This window comes from Rana temporaria, chromosome 4 (assembly GCF_905171775.1).
Source record: "Rana temporaria chromosome 4, aRanTem1.1, whole genome shotgun sequence".
NCBI lineage: Eukaryota > Metazoa > Chordata > Amphibia > Anura > Ranidae > Rana > Rana temporaria.
The window spans coordinates 10,691,665-10,712,524 of record NC_053492.1 but is presented as its reverse complement, the minus strand read 5'-3'; the positions used below and the strand labels follow the sequence as shown (position 1 = coordinate 10,712,524).

General features: G+C 46.2%; 1 protein-coding gene across 1 annotated transcript; it reads left to right on the top strand.

Annotated features, from left to right (window-relative positions):
- Positions 1-17,104: 17,104 nt before the first annotated feature.
- LOC120935875 (gastrula zinc finger protein XlCGF17.1-like) lies at positions 17,105-20,022 on the top strand. The gene is made up of 2 exons (XM_040347911.1): positions 17,105-17,210; positions 18,862-20,022. The coding sequence occupies exons 1-2, from the start codon at positions 17,147-17,149 to the stop codon at positions 19,761-19,763; spliced, it is 966 nt and encodes a 321-aa protein (XP_040203845.1). The 5' UTR covers positions 17,105-17,146; the 3' UTR covers positions 19,764-20,022.
- The last annotated feature ends 838 nt before the right edge of the window (positions 20,023-20,860 follow it).

The following is a 20,860-nucleotide window of genomic DNA, read 5'->3' as shown; positions in this document are numbered from 1 at the left end:
AGGTTATAATGAGGTCTCTTTTTGTCTGCTTTGTTTCAACAGGTAAAGGCCCATGACAAATCTCAGAACCAGCCTCCTAGAAAGAAATGTGCCGTGTGTGGGACAAAGCTAAGTTCTAATTGGGAAAAGCCGTTATGTCCCGAGTGTGTCAATAGTTTGGTTAAAGATAATGCAGTAACCACTTGTCACCAGATTTTGTCATCTGTGAAGGATGAGATTACATCTACTTTTCAGTCTTTTAAAGGTCTGATGGACAAGATGCAGGGTCCTTCCTCGTCCCTACCTAGAGCCTCTAATGCTTCTTCTGTACCTCAAGTTCAGGAGGAAGAAGAGTGTAGGGAGAGGACTCCTAGATCAGTTGCTTCCTCCCAGGCAGGTTCAGCATCTGATTCAGAAGGGAAAGAGGATTCCTCCAGGGTGTCTAGATACAAGTTATCATTGGACGATGTTGGGGATCTTCTAAACGCTATTTATGATACGTTAGAGATCCCAGAAGAACAGGTTCAGCTCTCAAAGCATGACCTTATGTATCAAGGAAATGCTAACAGAACCAGGGTTTTTCCGGTTCATAAATCTTTAATTGATACTATTCTGCATGAATGGGAACAACCTGAGAAAAGACCGTTCTTTTTTGGTAGCCTTAAAGCGGATCTCCCATGACAAAACGTTTTTTTTTGGGGGGGGTAGTTGAACAGTTAATGTTGAAGCTTAATAAAACTCACGTTTCATGTGTTCAAGGTCCATTCCGATCTGATGCTGTCTGTAATAAAAACTTATATCATCTATCGTCAGCCGTTGCCATCTTCACTGTGGGCATTATGAATCCCACCAGCAGAGACTTCCTGGATGCGGTGATGCTGTAATCCCAGCATCCACCGCTCGGTATCGGTCCTGTAATGTAGATCAAACGCCCGCTGTAGAATATGACACTGCACCGCCCTCCTTCCTTGTTTTACATAGAGGAAACATCGCGCGACTTCGTGCAGCATGAAGTGACACGCGATGTTTCCTCTAACAGGGCCGAATGTAAGCTCCCAGAAGACGCAGCGCGGGACAGGAAACAATGGAAAACCCGACGGAAACCCGAGGGCTGCAGACCGGAAGCCTATCTTGCTTATAAGGTACTGTAAAACTTTTTTATATGAAAATATCGAATTAAGCATTGTTTATGAGCATTATTACTATTGAGATTATGTTCGATTTAGGGTGGAGCTCCGCTTTAAAAGGAGATTCCCGTTTGAAGCAGATGTATCACATCCCTGGAACAAGGTTCCTAAGCTGGATGCCCCTTTGGCCAAAGTGTCAAGAAAGACTGATCTGGCCTTTGACGATCTGGGTTCCCTTAGGGATCCAATGGACAAGAGGGGAGATTTGTTGTTAAAAAGAGCGTGGGATGCCTCCTCTATAGGTTTAAAGCCAGCCCTCGCGGCTACTTGTGTAGCTAGGAATTTGGAGTGTTGGCTCACTCAGCTACAAGCACACATTTTAGCTGGTACCTCCAGACAGGAGCTTCTGAAATCTTTTCCGCTCTTAATTAAAGCAGTAGGATTCCTAGCAGATGCCTCAGAGGAATCAGTGGGGTTAGCGGCCAGGTCAGCAGCTCTGGTTAATGCAGCCAGAAGATCTGTATGGCTGAAGACTTGGGCTGGCGATGCCGCCTCAAAATTGAAATTATGCGGATTACCGTTTTCAGGAGACCACTTGTTCGGGGCCGGCCTCCAGGAGGCATTGGAGCGAACTCAAGACAGGAAAAAGGCCTTTCCTGAAAAGAAGAAGAAGACAGAAGGAAAGGTTTTTTTTCGAGGCTTCAAGGGATCAGGCTTTTGGCAGAACCAAAAGAAAGAGGGTCAGCCCAAAAAGCATTGGGCAGGTCAGAAGGGTCGTGGAAGAGGAGGAATCCTGTTCAATCCTCCTCAATCCACCCCAAAGGCCCAGTGACGCCTGGGTCCCCGTGGGAGGAAGGTTGGGGCAGTTCCTCCCACAATGGACCAAGGCAACCTCAAGCCCGTTCATATTAGATCTGATAAAGTGCGGGTACAAGCTGGAGTTAACGTCACTGCCTCACCTGAGCTTTATGGTTACTCAGCCGCCCAGGGACAGGGCAAAGGCAGAAGCCTTGTTCCTGTCTCTGGGAGAGTTAGTGGATCAAAGAGTCCTAATTCAGGTTCCCCAGGAGGAGCAAGGACAGGGGGTATATTCCCATGTCTTTATCGTAAGAAAATCATCGGGAAAATTCAGGATGATCCTGAACCTCCGACCTCTGAACAAATTTGTGAAGTACAAAAGGTTCAGAATGGAGTCGATCTTTACGGTAACAAGATGTCTGTTCCCAGGGTGTTACATGGCAACCCTGGATCTCAGGGATGCTTACCTGCATATTCCCATACACCCAGATTACCAAAGATTTCTCAGGGTGGCAGTAAGGGTGGATGCAAGGATCCAACACTTCCTGTTCCAAGCCCTCCCCTTTGGACTATCCTCATCTCCGAGAATCTTTACGAAGGTTCTAGCAGAGGCCCTTGCCCCTCTAAGAGACAAAGCGATCACTGTGATCCCATATCTGGACGATCTACTGTTTGTTGCAGGATCAGTTCAACAGCTAGAGAAGGATCTGCAGATAGCACAGGATTTTCTCTCCTCACTCGGATGGATTATCAACCGGGACAAGTCACAGTTGATTCCATCCCAGGAGGTCGTGTACCTAGGGTACAAGATCTCTTCGGTAGAGAGAAAGATTTATCTCCCCGAAGAGAAGATTGCCAAAGTGAATCAAGCCCTGTTACAGTCCAATCAGCCGACTTCGGTCAGGGAAGTGATGAGGGTGCTGGGATTCATGACATCTTGTTTCCCAGCAGTTCCTTGGGCAAGGTTTCACCAACGTCCTTTACAGGAACTTATGCTTCGTCTCTGGAGTGGTCAAAGCCAGGACTTAGAAGTACCGATCCTAATCTCGGACAGAGTAAAAAAGACACTGTGGTGGTGGCGGACACACCACAATCTGAGCAAAGGTCTAGATTGGACCTTCCCTGTGGAAAGAATAGTAACTACAGACGCCAGTGCCTGGGGGTGGGGAGCCCACTTGGAAGAGGAAGTAGCTCAGGGAGCTTGGTCTCCCTCAGAAGCAGGTCGCTCTTCAAACCAAAGGGAGCTCTTAGCGATCCTAAGGACGATCGAGTCGTTTCAGAGAAGCATAGTAGGACGGCACCTGCAGTTCGCACAGACAACGCAGCGGCTGTCGTGTACTTGAACAAGCAGGGAGGGACAAGAAGTCCTGCTCTTCAGGAGATATCCAGCAGGATCCTCTCCTGGGCGGAAGCCAACTTGTCTTCGCTAACAGCTGTCCACCTAAAGGGCACTCAGAATTTTCTGGCAGATTACTTAAGTCGCCAGCCACTGAGGCAGGACGAGTGGTCCCTGAACGAGGAGGTGTTCTCTCAGATAACACAGATATGGGGTCTTCCAGAGGTAGATCTTTTTGCTTCCGAACAGAACAGGAAGGTAACCCAGTTCTTTTCAATACACCCAAGAGACCAGGCCTTAAGGATAGATGCCTTTTCCGGTCCTTGGAGGTTCAACATCTGCTACGCTTTCCCTCCAGTGAGGATGATTGCAGCAGTACTTCAAAAATTTCGGACGGAAGAAACAGACCTAATTTTAATCACACCTTTTTGCCCAAAGAGACCCTGGTTTGCAATTTTGAAGAAACTGAGTGTTCTCCCCCCATTTCACCTTCCAGTCCGGAAGGATTTGATTTCACAGGGTCCAATTCTGCACCCACAGGTAGACAGACTAAGCCTAACTGCGTGGTTTCTGAGGAACAGTTATTAAGAGCACAGTGTTTCTCTGAAAGGGTCATAAAGACCTTGTTGCAGTGCAGGAAGCCAGTAACAAGGGCAATTTATGCAAAATACTGGAAGAGATTTTGTTCGTGGTTGAAAGAACAGGGTTTGGACCAACCTGGGATTCCAGCTATCTTAGACTTCTTGCAAGTTGGGGTGGAATTAGGGCTCTCCCCTAGCACCTTAAAAGTACAGGTGGCAGCTCTTAGTATTTTTCTACAGGTTTCCCTACAGCAGAACCCATTTGTTAAAAGTTTTTTCAAAGCATTGTCAAGATCAAGGCCAGCGAGAGTAACAGCCTGTCCTTCTTGGGATCTTTCTTTGGTGCTCAAGGCACTGTCAGAGAGTCCATTTGAACCTCTGGAGGAATCCATCCTTAAATGGGTTACGCTTAAGACAGTACTTTTGGTGGCAGTCACTTCAGCCAGACGGGTGAGTGAGCTTCAGGCTCTTTCCATTAAGGAGCCATTTTTGTTGATTTTTGAGGATAGGATTGTTTTGAAAACAGATCCCAGTTTTCTCCCAAAGGTAGTATCCAAATTTCACAGGACACAGGACATTTTCCTACCTTCTTTTTGTTCCACCTCAAGCTCTGAGGTAGCACCCCCAAATTCACTAGATGTTAGGAGATGCCTCTTAATTTATTTAGAAGCTTCCAAGATTTTTAGGAAGTCTGATTCTCTTTTTGTGAATTTTTCGGGAAGTAAAAAGGGACAAAAAGCGTCTAAATCTTCCATTGCTAGATGGATCAGGATGGCAATAGGAAAGGCTTATGAGTTACAGGGCAGACAGGCCCCGTTTGTTAAGGCACACTCAACTAGAGCTGTTTCGAGTTCATGGGCAGAGAGGGCCGGTGCTTCACCAGAAGAGATTTGCAAGGCGGCAACGTGGTCAAGTTATACTACTTTCGCCAAGCACTATCGCCTGGACTTGATGTCTGAGAAGGATCAGGCATTTGGCAGAAGGGTCCTCCAAGCAGTAGCCCCACCCTGATAAGTAAGTTTCTTGCCAATCATCTCATGGCTGTCCTGGAAGACGAAAGGGTAAAACCGGAGTTAGGCTTACCGGTAACTCTTTTTCCAGGAGTCTTCTAGGACAGCCTGGCTTCCCACCCGGTGTTTATATTATTAACTGGAAGTGGATGTATGTACTGACGGTGTGTTAGTAATTTGTGTCTTCCAGAGCCTTCAGGAATTCTTGGTAATACTGAGGAAGAGGCCTGGAGGACCGCCTTTTATAATTGGGGTGAATGTGTTTCCTGTCCCGGAGGGAGGAGCTATATCTCATGGCTGTCCTGGAAGACTCCTGGAAAAAGAGTTACCGGTAAGCCTAACTCCGTTTTTTTTTTTTACCAAAAATATGTAGAAGAATACGTATCGGCCTAAACTGAGAATTTTTTTTTTTTTTTAAATAAAAACCGCAGAGGTGATCAAATACCACCAAAAGAAAGCTCTATTTATGGGGGAAAAAGGACGTCAATTTTGTTTGGGAGCCACGTCACACGACCGCCCTATTGTCAGTTAAAGCGACGCAGTGCCGTCAGCTGAAATTTTGCCTGGGCAGGAAGGGGGTATATGTGCCCAGTAAGCAAGTGGTTAATGTTGTCAGTCCATACAGCAAGGAATAAAAAGATCACTGACGCATTTCACACTGTGGTTACAGGTGCTTACTCACAGCTAGATCTTAAAACAAATAGAAATTACATATATATATATATGTGGGAAGGCTGGCCGCAGGCTAGCCTGTATTTGTAGGAGTCGTCGGAGGGCTATTTATCCCTCCTCCCCTCTCCGGTGTCGGTGGGGTTTCTGGGTGACGTCACTTCCGGTTTAATGGCGGAGCAGCAGGTCGGCTGCTGGTATTGTCGGGTGGCAGCCCGCCCCCTTCTCCCGGTGCTAACGCCGGGCATCGGAAAGGAGGGCCGCTCGCCAGCCCACATCCCTGGGTCTCATGCCGGGCATCAGCGCCCGCACGCCTCCCGGTGCTCACGCCGGGGGGGGGGGGGGGGGCGTCCATCCATCTTCCTAACCACGTGGCCCAGGGCTCCTTCAACATGGAGGAGGCTGCCGCCCGCTTCTCCCGGTACTTGCTCCGGGGGGGGGGGCTGCATACATCCTTTTTTCCCTGGGCGCTATCCGGGATTGTTCAGGGGTCAGCCGCCCGGAGCTCAGAGGAGCAGTGCACCTCGTTGCAGTGCTTTGCTCACGCCGGGGAGGGGGTGGACGGTCCGTCCATCCGCCCACCCACGTTGCCTGGGTTCTATCGGGCATCTAGGAGGTCACCCACTTCTCCTGGTGCTCGCGCCAGGGGGGGGGGTGTCCGTCCACCCACATCATCCTGTTTATCCACTGCTAGGGCTCTGTCCTGCATCAGCAGGGACCTGCCGCCTATTTCTCCTGGAGGCATGCGCCGTTCGTTAGAGACGTCATTTACATGAGGTCATGTTTTATTTACATAAAACACGCCCACCTCTTCAGAATTTGAATTCGGCGCGCTTACGCCGGCAGATCTACGATACGCCGCCGTAACTTAGGGTACAGGTTCTTTGTGAATCCAGCCCCAGCCTCACTAAGTTACGGCGGCGTAGCGTATCTGAGATACGCTACGCCCGCACAAACTTACAGCGGGCTATATGAATCTAGCCCATAGTGTCTACAAAATAGGGGATAGTTTTATGGCATTTTTATTAATATTTTTTTTTACTAATAATGGTGGCAATCAGCGATTTTCTTTTTTTTATCGTGACTGCGACATTATGGCGGACACATCAGACACCTTTGTCGCTATTTTGGGACCATTCACATTTATACAGCGATCAGTGCTATAAAAATGCATTGATTACTGTGTAAATGTGACTGGCAGTGAAGAGGTTAACCCGTAGGGGGTGCTGAAGGGGTTAAGTGTGACCTAGGGATCCGTTCTAACTGTGTGGGGGCGGGGCTACATGTGACACAACACTGATCACCGCTCCCGATCACAGGGAGCTGTGATCAGTGTCCTTTCACTAGGCAGAATGGGGAAATCCTTGTTTACATGAGCAATTCCCCGTTCTTTCTCTCCGTGAGACAATCGTGGGACTTCCGGCGGACATCGAGCCACGGAACCCGCCCACAATGCCGCGTCTTAAAGGCAATGTACAGGTATGTTGATATGCCCAGCCGTGCCATTCTGCCGACGTATATCGATGTCCAGCGGTCGACAAGGGATTAAAACTGAGGACCTTTTTATGGCTCAGAAACAGAGGTGTACTAAGTGGGGGATGTGCCGCAACGGGTACCACACACTGGGGGGTTGTCAGGCCGGCACCCCCCTCCGCGAATGAAGTGGTGGTAGCGCCGCGGGTTTAGGCAGCCCCGCAGCGGTACAGGCAGGGAGAGGCAAGGTGAGCTATAGTGGCGAATCGGCGATGCCAGGGGGAGGGGGTGTGCGGGGGGGAGAGGAAGGGACCTGCTGTGCATGTGCCGCCACGCTGATCTGAGGTATGGAATGGGGGGGCTACACTGAACAGGGGGCTGCACTGAAGGGGGTGCTACACTGAACGGTGGGCGGCACTGAATGGAGGGCTACAATGAACAAGGGCTGCACTGAAGTGGGGGTCTGCATTGAAGGGGGGCTGCACTGAACAGGGGGCTGCACTGAACGGGAGACTTACACTGAACGGGGGGCTGCACTGAACGGGGTTGCACTGAAGTGGGGGTCTGCACTGAAGGGGGGTCTACACTGAACGAGGGGGCTGCACTGAAGTGGGGTCTACACTGAAGGGGTCCTGCACTGAAGGGGGGGTCTGTGTAACATGCAGGGGGTCCAGAGGTGCAGGGTGCTGTGTAATGTAAAGGGGCCCAGAGATGCAGGGTGCTGTGTAATTTAAAGGGGTGCAGGGGGCTGTGTAATGTAAAGGGGTCCAGAAAGGCAGGGTGTTGTGTAATGTAAAGGGGTGCAGGGGGCTGTGTAATGTAAAGGGTCCAGAGGTGCAGTTGTGGAGAGGGGTTCACAGTAGTGACAAAAAGATATTGAAGGATGCAGAGGTATGCAGGGGGCACAGTGGGGTGTTTTTACATTTTAATGTGGGGGGTGCCAGATATAGGATCCGCCCCGGGTGCCAAATGCTCTAGGTACGCCCCTGCACAGAAGTCTCTGGTCAAGACAGAATTAATTTCTTGCGTAATTGTTTCAGTGTTAATAGTGGAGCCGTCAGGTAGAATCCAAGTCTAGAGGGAAAGCAGCAAACAGAGCTGAAGGGCTAAGGAAATGTCCAGGGAACAGGCACAAAAACCAGAGTCACCAAGAGTTTGGTCATCATTGGCCCCTGCAAAGACAATAATAAATGCAAGAGGTAAGCCAATTGAGCCAGGGTAAGCTGCGATAGATGCTAGACATTTGCAATTTGTTTTGTTACAAATAGAGCTGAGCGGACACCTGGATGTTCGGGTTCGGGTCCGAACCCGAATTTAAAAAAAAAAGTTCGGGTTCAGGAACCCGAACCCGAACCCTGAACACCATTGTAGTCAATGGGACACGGACTTTTAGAAAAAAAAAATGCGCGGAGGTCCCCGCAAATTCAATAACCAGACCCTTTAGGTCTGGTATGGATATTAAGGAGAACCCCGCCCTCAATTTAAAAAAAAATGACGTGCGGTTCCCCCTAAATATCCATAACCAGACCCTTCAGGTCTGGTATGGATATTAAAGTGGAGGTTCACCCTCAATAAAAAATGTTACATCAAAAAACCCGAACGTCGGTGCGGCTCTATACGGCGCCTGCGCACCGACGTTCGTGTTCTGTCGGCAACCTGTGACGCGCAGTATCAGGACAACGTTGGAGCAGGAAGCCGGGAACAAGTGGATTATCACCGCTGGAGTTTTTTTATTTTTATTTTTTTTATTAATAAAGGACTTTATTCTACGGTGTGTGTGTGTTTTTTTTTTACAAGAATTTACACATCCTTCGTGAAATGGTAGGGGTACAGTGTACCCCATTACCATTTCAGACAGGGGGGGGGGGGCAGGATCTGGGGGTCCCCTTTGTTAAAGGGGTCTTCCAGATTCTGATAAGCCTCCCGCCCGCATACCCCCACAACCACCGGGCAAGGGTTGTGGGGATGAGACCCTTGTCCCCATCAACATGGGGACAAGGTGCTTTGGGGGGCACCCCAAAGCACCCTCCCAATGTTGAGGGCATGTGGCCTGGTGCGGTTCAGGAGAGGCCCGCCCTCTGTCCCCCCCTCTTTTCTGCGGCCGGCCAGGTCAACGTGCTCGGATAACGGGTCTGGTTATGGATATTTAGGGGGAACCGCACGTCATTTTTTTTTTAAATTGGCGGCGGGGTTCCCCTTAATATCCATACCAGACCTAAAGGGTCTGGTTATTGAATTTGCGGGGACCTCCGCGCATTTTTTTTTCCCGAACTCCGGACCCGGACCCAAACTTTTTCCAATTATTCGGGAAAAACCCAAAGTCCGTACCGAACCCGAACTTTACAGTTCGGGTTCGCTCAACTAGTGGTGAACCTGAACCTCATGTGTAGTATGAATCTTTGAGCATACTGTATAGAGTACATGCACAATACAAGACTGTATTCACAGTAAGAAACACTTCTCAATACTGCATTTCCTTTTCCAGAATATTCTAGCAGTCAGCACCTCATTGCCACTCTGCACAGTGTCCTGGAACCTGCAGGATGCAGTTGTGCACTCACTGTCCTGTAATATCTAAGACACTTGGAAAAAAATGAGAAGGCTGTGTTCATAGTACAGTGGAACCTCGGATTGTGAGTAACGCGGTTAACGAGCGTTTCGCAATATGAGTGTAGCACTACACCCATAGGAGCTGCTGGTTTAGTTTTGGGCCTACACTCTGCCTATCAACCTCAGAAGTTTCGCTCGAACCCTCTCTTGGCACAACTGGACAATAATGTGATTGTGGAACCCACTGGCAGTAGGCAACCACAATGATACCATACAGTACTATATTCATATATATATATAAATATATATATATGCAATTGAATACTGTTACCTTGGTGCTGGACACCTGCCCATAACAGCAACAGACAGAGTCCCACACAAGATGTAGTTTAACCAAGGGTAAAGATGTTTACTTGGTGAAGAAAATAGAACAGAAGTTACGCAAGCAACATTTGACTTCAAACAGTGCCCTGTAAGAGTCAATGGTATATGGTTATATAACAGGTTCAGAATTTGGCTGTACAAAAAAACCTTGTCAACACAACCTGAGGTCAGACCTGAGTAAGTACACAGTGGAGGAATCCCCCAATGCAATGAAGCCAGTAATGGGGTACCTCTCCACCAGGCCCCACCCAGCTCACTGAAATAGCAAAATGACAATACAAGTGAATACAAGCAGTTAAATCACACATATGAGTTTGTAAGCTCTTTGGCTCCCTCCAGTGGGCAGTTCCACTGACACGTGTCTCGTTGCGTCAGCTTAAGCAACAAACTAAATTAATGATTGTTCCTTCAAGTTCAAAGTAATCTTCTGCTAGCTTTTGTTGGTGCACTTGAGTATTTGTAATCCAACAAGGTATATGAGGAAAGGAACAAACACTTCAAATATGTAATGGCAAAAGAGGCGCTGCTCCTTCCAAAGCACTATGTCACCCCCGGGTGCAATGTGTCCCTATTTGTGGCACGGCAACTTCCATAAAGTTTAAGTCAAACTATGAAGTCACCTTCCTGCAGCACAGTTAGTTATGTTGGTGGGCAGGTGCCCTCTCACCATATGAGGCCTCGCCTCGTCGGTATGCTCCGTCTGGACCCTCTTGGTTCTCAGTTTTTCCGTAGCTCGTGGTCCCTGGTCCTCCGCGCAGCCGCTCACAAGGTGCCGTTGGATAGTTGACTGCGGATGCTGTGGAGTGGGAGTGGAAGTCGGTTCCTCTACCTGGTCCGATCAGCCAAGCTGTGGCAAGGATCCCTCAGTCAGGCGATCCGGTCTCTGCAACTTTAGGCCCAGGCTTCTCCGCCCTAGCACACTCACCGAAAGCCTCTTGCCTGTTGAGAGATGGCGTTCCAAGAGACTGGAACAAGGCCTCGCCTAGCCTTAAATTATATATCCCAGCAGGCTTTGCGTGGCACAATGCACCTTGGTAGCACAGTGGCACTGTGGGCATTGTAGTCTATTTCCCACCTGCAATAATAGAGTCTCTGTCTCTCTGTACTACAATGTCCATCATGCATTGTTTCCATCATAGCTGAATCAAACAAATTGCAGAAATATAACATAAACTGACACCAGAGGGAGTTGAGTTCCTATTAGGCACAAACTGTAGTTCAAAAGTGACACCTTGCTACATACTCCCCCCACTTGAAATCTTTGGTCCCCAAAGACGGTAGTAGTTTGTGACCTGTTACATGCTTTGTTCAGATACACAAGGAGAAAAAGGACCAGTTAGTATAAACAAGGAATAAGACAATTCACATTTCATAAGAATTAGGCCACACACAGCACAAGGCTTTGTTCACACTAATGTTTCTGCTGTTCCTCTGAGTTCCAAAAAGGTGGTGATCTCACTTCTACTGAGACAGGACGCTTCCTTCCTTGGAATAGGTGACCCAAAATTCAAACAAAACTCTCCAATAGACCTTTCATGGTGGAAGACTAAAAACCTCACTACACTTAACAAATTTATTATAGGTACGAACTTCATCCCCTTCTCCACCCTGAAAGCTAAATATCAGATTCCGGACTCGGAATTCGACAATTTCATCCTTATTAAACAATTTTTCGAAACTCACTTCAAAACCACAAACACCCAATCCCCCTCTCATTTTGAAAAACTCTGTCGCGATTCCCCCAGGAAGAAAGGTTTCATCTCAGAACTTTATTCCATCATGTCTAACAACACAGAGCCCAATAAATTATCATATATGCTAAAATGGGAACAAGACCTTAACTTTACGTACTCCCCAGTAAACTGGGACAACTGTATAACCAATTTACACAAATGCACCAAATCTATTGCAATCAAGGAAACAGCCCTAAAAGTATTTATCAGATGGTATTATACCCCGACCAAACTCCACGCCATTTTTCCCTCAATCTCCTCCTCATGCTTTAGAGGATGTGATGAATCAGGTTCTTTCCCCCACATTTTCTGGTCTTGCGATAAGGTCAAGAATGTTTGGTCACAGCTTGAAAGCTTCGCCTCCAAAATTTCAGATAAACCAATCACCCTTACAATACATAACTGTTTACTTTTCTCCCCCATCACAGACCTTTCCACATGCCATATGAGACTCATCCATACAATATGTGTAGCCATACACTGGCTGATTGCCTCTCAATGGAAATCTCAAATAATCCTCCTAAATCCACTCAAACACAGGATTAACGAGATAAATTTGATGGAAAAAATCTCACATACGCTACAAAACACCATGCACATTTTCAACAATAAATGGTCCCCCTGGTCTGAATATTCACCTCTCTTTTTTAACACAAACTAATCCCTTTATTATACCACATTCCTTTTAACATGGCCTCCCTCAATATTCTTTCAAGATTCCCCACGGTTTTTTCCCATCTCTTTTAAAAAAAAAAAAAAGCCTGTTAACCCCAATTGCTTTGCTGTGTCATATTATTTTTCTGTTTCTGATATGAACTTACCGCAACTTGTATAATTATGCTGTATTTTTATATATATCCAACTATGTACCGCTCTTTATCTTTTGCAATAAAAGTTTGTAAACAAAAAAAAGGAATACAGACAGAAGGTGATGTCAAGTACAGACAGGAAGTGATATTAGGTATGAACAGGAAGTTCCAGGTGAGAGGTGAGTCGGGAGGAAGTAGAGAGGAGACATTGTTGGAAGTGACAGCAGAGGAGGTAATAAGATCTTATTTTCTATTTACACCCAGTAACCCCCGTCATGTCCGTCCTCTTCCTCCATAGTCACTGTGACGTCTTTTATCTCCAGCAGATGATGATACACACATATATAGTGTGGAAACCTAGATTAACCCCTTCAGGGTCAGAACATTTCCCCAGATACAGGGCTGGAACATTCTCTTCATTGTAGAGGTTATGGAGTGCAAGGCTTGGTCCAGACACAAGTGCAGGCTGAACATTGGCTGTTTAGGCATTCCGCTATTACACATGACAGCTTCCAATGGTCAATAGTTGTACTATTCACATGGTCGGGCAGTATCTGCATGCCACCTTATTGTTAAAGGGAGCTTACAGATATCGCTGTGGGATACGACCGCCTGAGTTCAATCTTTGGAGGTGTTTGGTTGGGAAAAAACCTAGGAGAGTCATATGCAGACAGGTGGTTATATCCCACAGCAAGTCTGATCTCTGTAATAGGGATCCACCATATCTGATATTCTCTGTGCTTCTCCTGAGGAAGCAAGGTTTTGAACTCGTGAAACACGTCAAGTATACCAGCACAGATTTTCCAGGCTGATGGGACATATCAATACAGACCATATAGATTCTATGCAAAAGTTTCAGTAATTGAACTTGTCTGGAGACCTGAGCCTTATTGGTCTGCCTGCAACCTTACCCCTGTGAGCTGCAACTGGATATAGATCCGGGGAGTGATCAGTGGCGGCTGGTGCTCAAAATTTTTGGGGGGGGCGCAAACGAAAAAAAACAAAAAAAACAATTGCAGCCTCACTGTACCTATCAATTGTCACCACTGTGCCATGCCATCAAATGCAGTCACTGTACCATTAAAACGCAACCACTGTGCCATCAAAACGCAACCACTGTGCCATCAAAACGCAGCCACTGTGCCATGCCATCAAAACACAGCCACCGTGCCCCCAATTGTGTCACCACTGTGCCCCCAATTGTCACCACTGTGCCCCCACTTGTAGCCACTAGCCACCGTGCCCAGTACCCCCCCCCCCCCCCGGCACTTACCTTTTATGGCTTCTACGTCCCTCGATGTCCCTCGTCCCGCCCTCGATGACGCTTCAGCCAATAAGGTTACCTGATTGACTGAGACGCCTGTCAGTCTTATCCTCGGACGCACGGCCGGTACATCCCGAGGATGAGCTTCAGGAAGTCGACTACAGCCTCAGGGACTTCCACACAGTCAGCCAGCTGCCGGCGCTCAATGTCCGGTCAGCTGAATAGTGGGCGGCAGCGGCGAAAATATACAGATTCATACAGTGTATGAATTTGTATATTTTACTGGCTGTGAGCGAGCCAGAGGGGGCGGCGCTCCTGCGTCCCTATGGACGCACCGCCACTGGGAGTGATCCATATAACAGGCTTTTTGGTAAGCGCACAACTTATGCTGTGGAGGTGCACGATTGCTGGTGGTGTCATCACTCTTTTTACATCTACTCATCAGTGGTGTTTATTACAAAGACTTTCTATTTTTATGGGATTATTGGATCATTCCTTTAGATCCCCTGAGGACTGTTTTTGTACTTATTTGTTGTTTCACAGGTTGAGTGGTGTATTCTATTATTTTTTATCACGATCATCAATTTTTTAGCGCAGTTTTTATATTATTTGTTATTTCTAGATGTGTATATCTCATGTTTTTGACTGCTGCCGGTTTCTTCTTTTTTTAATATATTTATTTATTGCATTAGGGAAGCGGTATTTCTTATTCTATATTGACACTGCACAAGGAAAGTAGCATGAGAAGTCGTTCCCCATGATTTCCAATGACAACCATTCATATTTGTACAATTACAAATCAGCTGTTTAGATGTAAAGCAGTGCATTCTCCACTATCTGTCTACAGATAAACTTGCATGTGACCACATCAATGAGGATGGACAAGCACCAAAGTTTTGTGATTAAGAGGATATTAAACTTCACCCTGGAGATCATCTACCTGCTGACCGGAGAGGTGAGGATGATTGTGGGAGGTCACATGACATCACTCTTATCTCTATTATTAAAACACAGACCTGACCGGAGAGGTGAGGAGGATTCTGGGATTCTAACATGATATTCCTATTGGTTCCTCAATACAGAGATTTCCTCTTCTGAAGCCTGGTGATCATATGACCATCATAGTGCCTCCATGTGACTCCCTAAAACCTGAGAGACACAACATGGAGAAGATTCTAGAAGTCACCAAGAAGATGATGGAGCTGCTGACAGGAGAGGTGAGCGGTGCCGGGAATTCTGGGACATTATCCAGTAACAGACAAGGGATGTGTCTGGATGGTGACTGTATCATTGTGTGTGTCAGGTTCCTATAAGGTGTCAGGATGTCACTGTCTATTTCTCCATGGAGGAGTGGGAGTATTTAGAAGGACACAAGGATCTCTACAAGGATGTCATGATGGACAATCAGCCGCCCCTCACATCACCGGGTAAGAGGAGACTTTATTGTAAAGGAGAGAGCAGTACGGAGGCTCCACCTAGATCCCCCATCATCTGATAAACACATAGAAACAATGGGGCAGATCCACAGAGCGAGTACGCCGGCGTATCTACTGATACGCCGGCGTACTTTCAAATTACCCGCGTCGTATCTTTGGTTTGAATCCTCAAACCAAGATACAACGGCATCTGGGTTAGATCCGACAGGTGTACATCCTCGTACGCCTTCGGATCTAAGATGCAATACTTCAGCGTCCGCTGGGTGGCGTTCACGTCGTTTTCCGCGTCGGGTATGCAAATTAGCTATTTCCGACGATCCACGAACGTACGAGCGGCCGGCGCATTTTTTTCCGGCGTCTCTAGTCGGCTTTTTCCGGCGTATAGTTAAAACTGGTATTTCGTCGCGTATAGTTAGACCTGTCATGTTAAGTATGGCCATCGTTCCCGCGTTTATTTTTTTTTTATTTTTTTTTTGCGTAAGTCGTCTGTGAATCGGGATGGATGTAATTCACGTCTAAGTTAAAAAAAATGACGTCGTTGTGACGTCATTTAGCGCAATGCACGGCGGGAAATTTAGAAACGGAGCATGCGCAGTTCATTCGGCACGGGGACGAGCTTCATTTAAATGAAACACGCCCCCTAATCGCCGATTTGAATTCTGCCGCCAGAGATGGACTACGCCGCCGTAACTTACGGCGCAAATTCTTTGGGGATTCGAACCGGACAAAAGTAAGTTACAGCGGCGTAGCGTATCTCACTATTTCTATGTGGATCTGCCCCAATGTATTCAGTCAGTATGTGTGTTTCCTACAGATGGATCCAGTAATGGGAACCCACCAGAGAGATGTCCCCGTCCTCTGTATTCCCGGGATTCCACACAGGAAGGTCACACCATCCCTTACCATCATCAGGTAGGTGGGTTGGAGCATCTAGAACTTGAACATAGTAGAGACAATACTTTATGTGGATTTTGTATGTGATATCACAATTTGAAAGCTTATATTTTACAGTTATTAAATCAGTAAATGTGATATCGCTTTTCAATACAGCACTGTGGTGATAAATCATACAAAAACTACAAATACATTCAAATAAATACATACAGTATATGAAAAAAGAAAAAAATATTTATTTTATGTAAATAAGTGTCCACACTGTGCAGATGAACCACATTTCTTCAATCAAATTTTTATGAATGAACTAATACCAGTGAAAAAGTTCAAGTCAATCGAAAGCGGACAACTAATATCTTCTTTATTCAACACCTCAATATCTTTATATAATCATAAAATCCTATGACCCTCCACCACTCTGATAGACAGACATTCACCGACTTAAATTGCCTCTCTTTCTGCAAGAGCTCAAGCCGGCTGCCCTGCTTCTCGGTGTACTTCCCTGGCTTCTTTCCTCACAGACTGACATCCGATGTTTGCAAGGCCATAATCCGGCGCGTTTCGTCATCAAAAAAGATAGGCAATTTAAACTGGGATTTTTAGACAATACAAAGACATTGAGGTGTTGCATGAAGAAACACTTTGGATATTAGTTGTCTGTTCATTTTGGACAAATTGGAACTTGTTTCACTGGTGTTGGTTCATATATAAAGTAGTGATTGCAGGCGCAGCCCACTGTGCAATCTGACTGATCTCCTGCGCATGTGCGGGAGTGATGTCATCCCCACCCAGCCAATCATAGTGGATGGCATTTGGGACCCAGAAGCTGGTCGCCCAAAGATGTCAGAGGCTGGGCAGGGAGCTCCATGATGGCACATCGCCGGATCAAAGGTGAGCATGATTTGGCTTTAAAACTGCAGTGTGTATACTTACGTACATGTTTATTTGTGTATATATATATATATATATATATATATATATATAAAATGTTGTATATACAGTATTTCATTGTTCTCTTGGTTTAGGGTGAAGATCTGATAGATATAAAAGTTGTGGTTAAAGCAGAAGAAGAAGAGACATATGAGTGGGATGATCAGCAGTCTATGGAGGAGGCTGGAATGACGAGGACAGTCAAAGAGGAGGACATTCCTACAGAGATCAGCACAGGTGAGCCATAATATATTCTTCTGTTATCTCTGCTCTGTTACTGCACACTGATTGGTCCAGAGTAGGGCGGGAGGTTAGTGATGTCAGAGGTTGATAATAGTCTCCTCCTCTTCCTGATACCCATCCTGCATATTAGACATACTTTCTTTCAGATAAACCCCCTGGGGTTCATCTGGCTGTATTAGGATTGTTAGAGTATCACAAATATGATAACACAGATTGTTCCTTTCTTGGGTTGCACCCTCTTCTTTGAGCAGACTTATAATAATAGCAAAATAAAGGAAGAATTGGCCTACTAGGTCTTGGAAGCGCTGGTCAGGATGATGAATGTTCTCACAGCTGGGGATGGCCTTAGGGCAGCTCTTCAAAGTGTAGAAGCAACTCTAGCATGAAGAGAAAAGGACAGAGAAGGCGCCTCTAAGTGTTGAATGCAGTCAAGAGGGCCACCGCTCTTCTGGGACCACTGCGTAACGCACGTGCCAGAAGTGACGTCAGGAAAGGGAGCGGTGACGCATTTCGGCGTATGCGTACTATGCTCCTTCTTCAAAACCCTTTTATGTTTTGAAGAAGGAGCTTACTACGCATGCTCAAAAAAGTGTCACCGCCCTTTTCTGATGTCACTTCTGGCATGCGCGTTCCACGGTGGTCCCAGAAAGAAGGCGGCAGCCATCTTTACTGGGCTATCCTACCCACTCTTGAGCTGCTGGATGGCACAGGGCATAGGGAGATGGAAGACAGTGACAGAGCCCTGCCAGGAACATACTGATAATGGGCCAGATTCACAAAGAGATACGACGGTGCATCTACAGATACACCATCGTATCTCTGACTTACACTGGTCCTATCTATGCGCCTGATTCATAGAATCAGATACGCATAGATAGGGCTTAGATCTGACAGGTGTAACTGTGTTACACTGTCGGATCTTTTTTTCAATTTAAAAATGGCGCCGGGGGTGTTCCCGCTGATTTACCTTGAATAATATGTAAATCAGCGAGATACGCAAATTCACGAACGTACGCGGACCCGACGCAGTCTTCTTACGACGTTTCCGTAGCGGCTTTCCCGTCGTATACTTACCCCTGCTTTTATCAGGCGCAGCCAATGTTAAGTATAGCCGGCGTTCCCGCGTCGAATTTGAATTTTTTAATGTCGTTTGCGTAAGTCGTTCTAGAATACGGATGGACGTCGTTTACGTAAGCGTCGAAACCACTGACGTCCTAGCGACGTCAGTGGGAGCAATGCACGCCGGGAAATTCCCCGGACGGCGCGTGCGCTTTTAAATCGGCGCGGGAACACGCCTGATTTAAATAGTACACTCCCCCTAGCCGCGGAATTTAAATTCCTCCGGGGGATTTAGGATCCGCCGCCGCAAGTTTGGAGGTAAGTGTTTTGTGAATTAGCCACTTGCCTCTCAAACTTGCGGGAGCGGATCTTAAATCAGGTAGATCGAGCGGATCTATAGATCCGCTGATCTACGTGAATCTGGCCCAAAGAGTCTATTTTATGCTTATGTCTTGTTGGGCTACATTGCTAGACGACGTGATGGATGTACTTGGTGGGACATTTTTTTTAATTAAGGGTATTGTCAAAAATTGTGTTGTTTTTTTTTTTTAGCACTACTATCGATCGTGTATTTATATTTTTCCAGGACACACCATGGGGAAACCTTCAAAGGGTCATCTTACTTTATCTCCAGGTTGTAAAATGGAAGATGAGGACATCACAAGAGATTGTGTAGGAGAAAAGACAATGAGCTCAGCTATGGATGGAGGACTTCACAGTGTGGATAGACCATCAAATCCCTCTGACTCTGAGCAACTTCATACTGTGAGGGATGGTGCCGGAATTCAGGGGGAGGAGGAATTTTCCTGTCCTGAATGTGGGGAAAGTTTTAGCTCTGAATTAAGTCTTACTATACATCAGAGGTCTCACATGGGGGAAAAGCTTCATTCCTGCTCTGAATGCTGGAAATGTTTTACACGGAAATCAGAACTTATAAGACATCAGAGATCTCACACTGGAGAGAAGCCGTATTCTTGTCCAGAGTGCGGAAACTGTTATGCACGGAAATCAGACCTTGCTATACATCAAAGAACTCACACAGGTGAGAAGCCATATTCCTGTCAAGAGTGTGGGAAATGTTTTACACAGAAAGCCCATCTTACCACACATCAGAGGTCTCATGCGGTGGAGAAACCATATCCCTGTGAGTGCGGGAAAAGTTTTTTACAGCAATCAGACCTCGCTGTGCATCAGAGATTGCATACGGGTGAGAAGCCGTATTCCTGCCCTGAGTGCGGGAAATGTTTTCCCTGGAAATCAGACCTTGTTACACATCAAAGAACCCACACAGGAGAGAAGCCGTATTCCTGTCCTGAGTGTGAAAAATCATTTTCACAGAAGTCTAGTCTTACTAGACATCAGGCATGTCACTCACAGGAGAGGCCATATTCCTGCCCTGAGTGTGGGAAATGTTTTACACGGAAGTCCTATCTAAGTGACCATCAAAGAACCCATAAAGAAGATTATTTCCTTCTCACTATAGTATAGACTAATCCTATAAATCCAGTATTTCTCATGTGGTCAGCCCTGCATAGAAAAAAAGAATAGATGTCTTTGTGTTTGCGTTGTGCTTAGGAGAGATCTGTGTAATGCCGCATACACACGATCGGAAATTCCGACATGAAAAGTCCAATCGTCTGTATGCAATTCTGGCGCACAAAAATCCTGCGCATGCTCGGGAATCAATTTGACGCATCATGGAAACATTGAATTTCATTTTTCTCGGCTCGTCGTAGTGTTGTACATGACCGCGTTCTTGACGGTCGGAATTTCCGACAACATTTGTGTGACTGTGTGTATGCAACACAAGTTTGAGCCAAAATTCCGTCAGAAAAAAACAAGTTTTTCCTGTCGAATTTCCGACCATGTGTACGTGGCATAAGACTTGAAATGTTGTGTATAGAGGGTTTTATATACTGCATTGCCATTATATGGATAAGGTCGGATATGACATGGTATCTTTTTCTATACTAAGGCTATCACTCCTGAATGATGGAATGAAAGAGTCGTATTAAACACATCAACAACATGTTAATGTTCCTCTAATAAATGTGAGGATGCGCCTTTTTATTTGTAGTATGTACACCAACCTGCATGAACCAAGCCCAAGATATTAATTGGTTCCAAGCTTCAAGAAGAACTTTGGGATACTATTTAAAAACTACCATCAGTACACTGAACTATGTGAATCAATAAACTTTTAGCATATATTTTTTAAATAAAGATAATAAAGGAGAAAAATATAATGCAATAATCGTGACATCATCACTCCAGTTCAAAAAAATAGCAGCTTCTGTTGACCCTAGGAGGAGGTGTAATTCATCAGGAGTATTCATACCCCTGAGTACATGATGGGGGTGCAGAATTTAATTGCTGGATCGATGCATTGCGATTCGGGTGTTCACGATGCTGCATCGTGGCATGCGACACGAAAAAACGATGTCGGGTGCCGTTATCCAGACTTGCCCCGCCTCTCCTGGGAGAGCACACCGAGCGTGTCTGTTAAAATACCTGTTTTGTAATAAATGCAGTTATAATCCATTAAGTGGCCACAACTGTATGTGCTTTTTAAAATATATGGAGCT

What these genes read in the sequence shown, in the direction of transcription:
- LOC120935875 (XM_040347911.1), top strand. Translation starts at nt 17,147, where the DNA reads ATGGAGGAGGCTGGAATGACGAGGACAGTCAAAGAGGAGGACATTCCT. An exon ending in TCCTACAGAGATCAGCACAG is followed by an intron (nt 17,211 to 18,861) that starts GTGAGCCATAAT and finishes ATATTTTTCCAG; the next exon opens with GACACACCATGGGGAAACCT.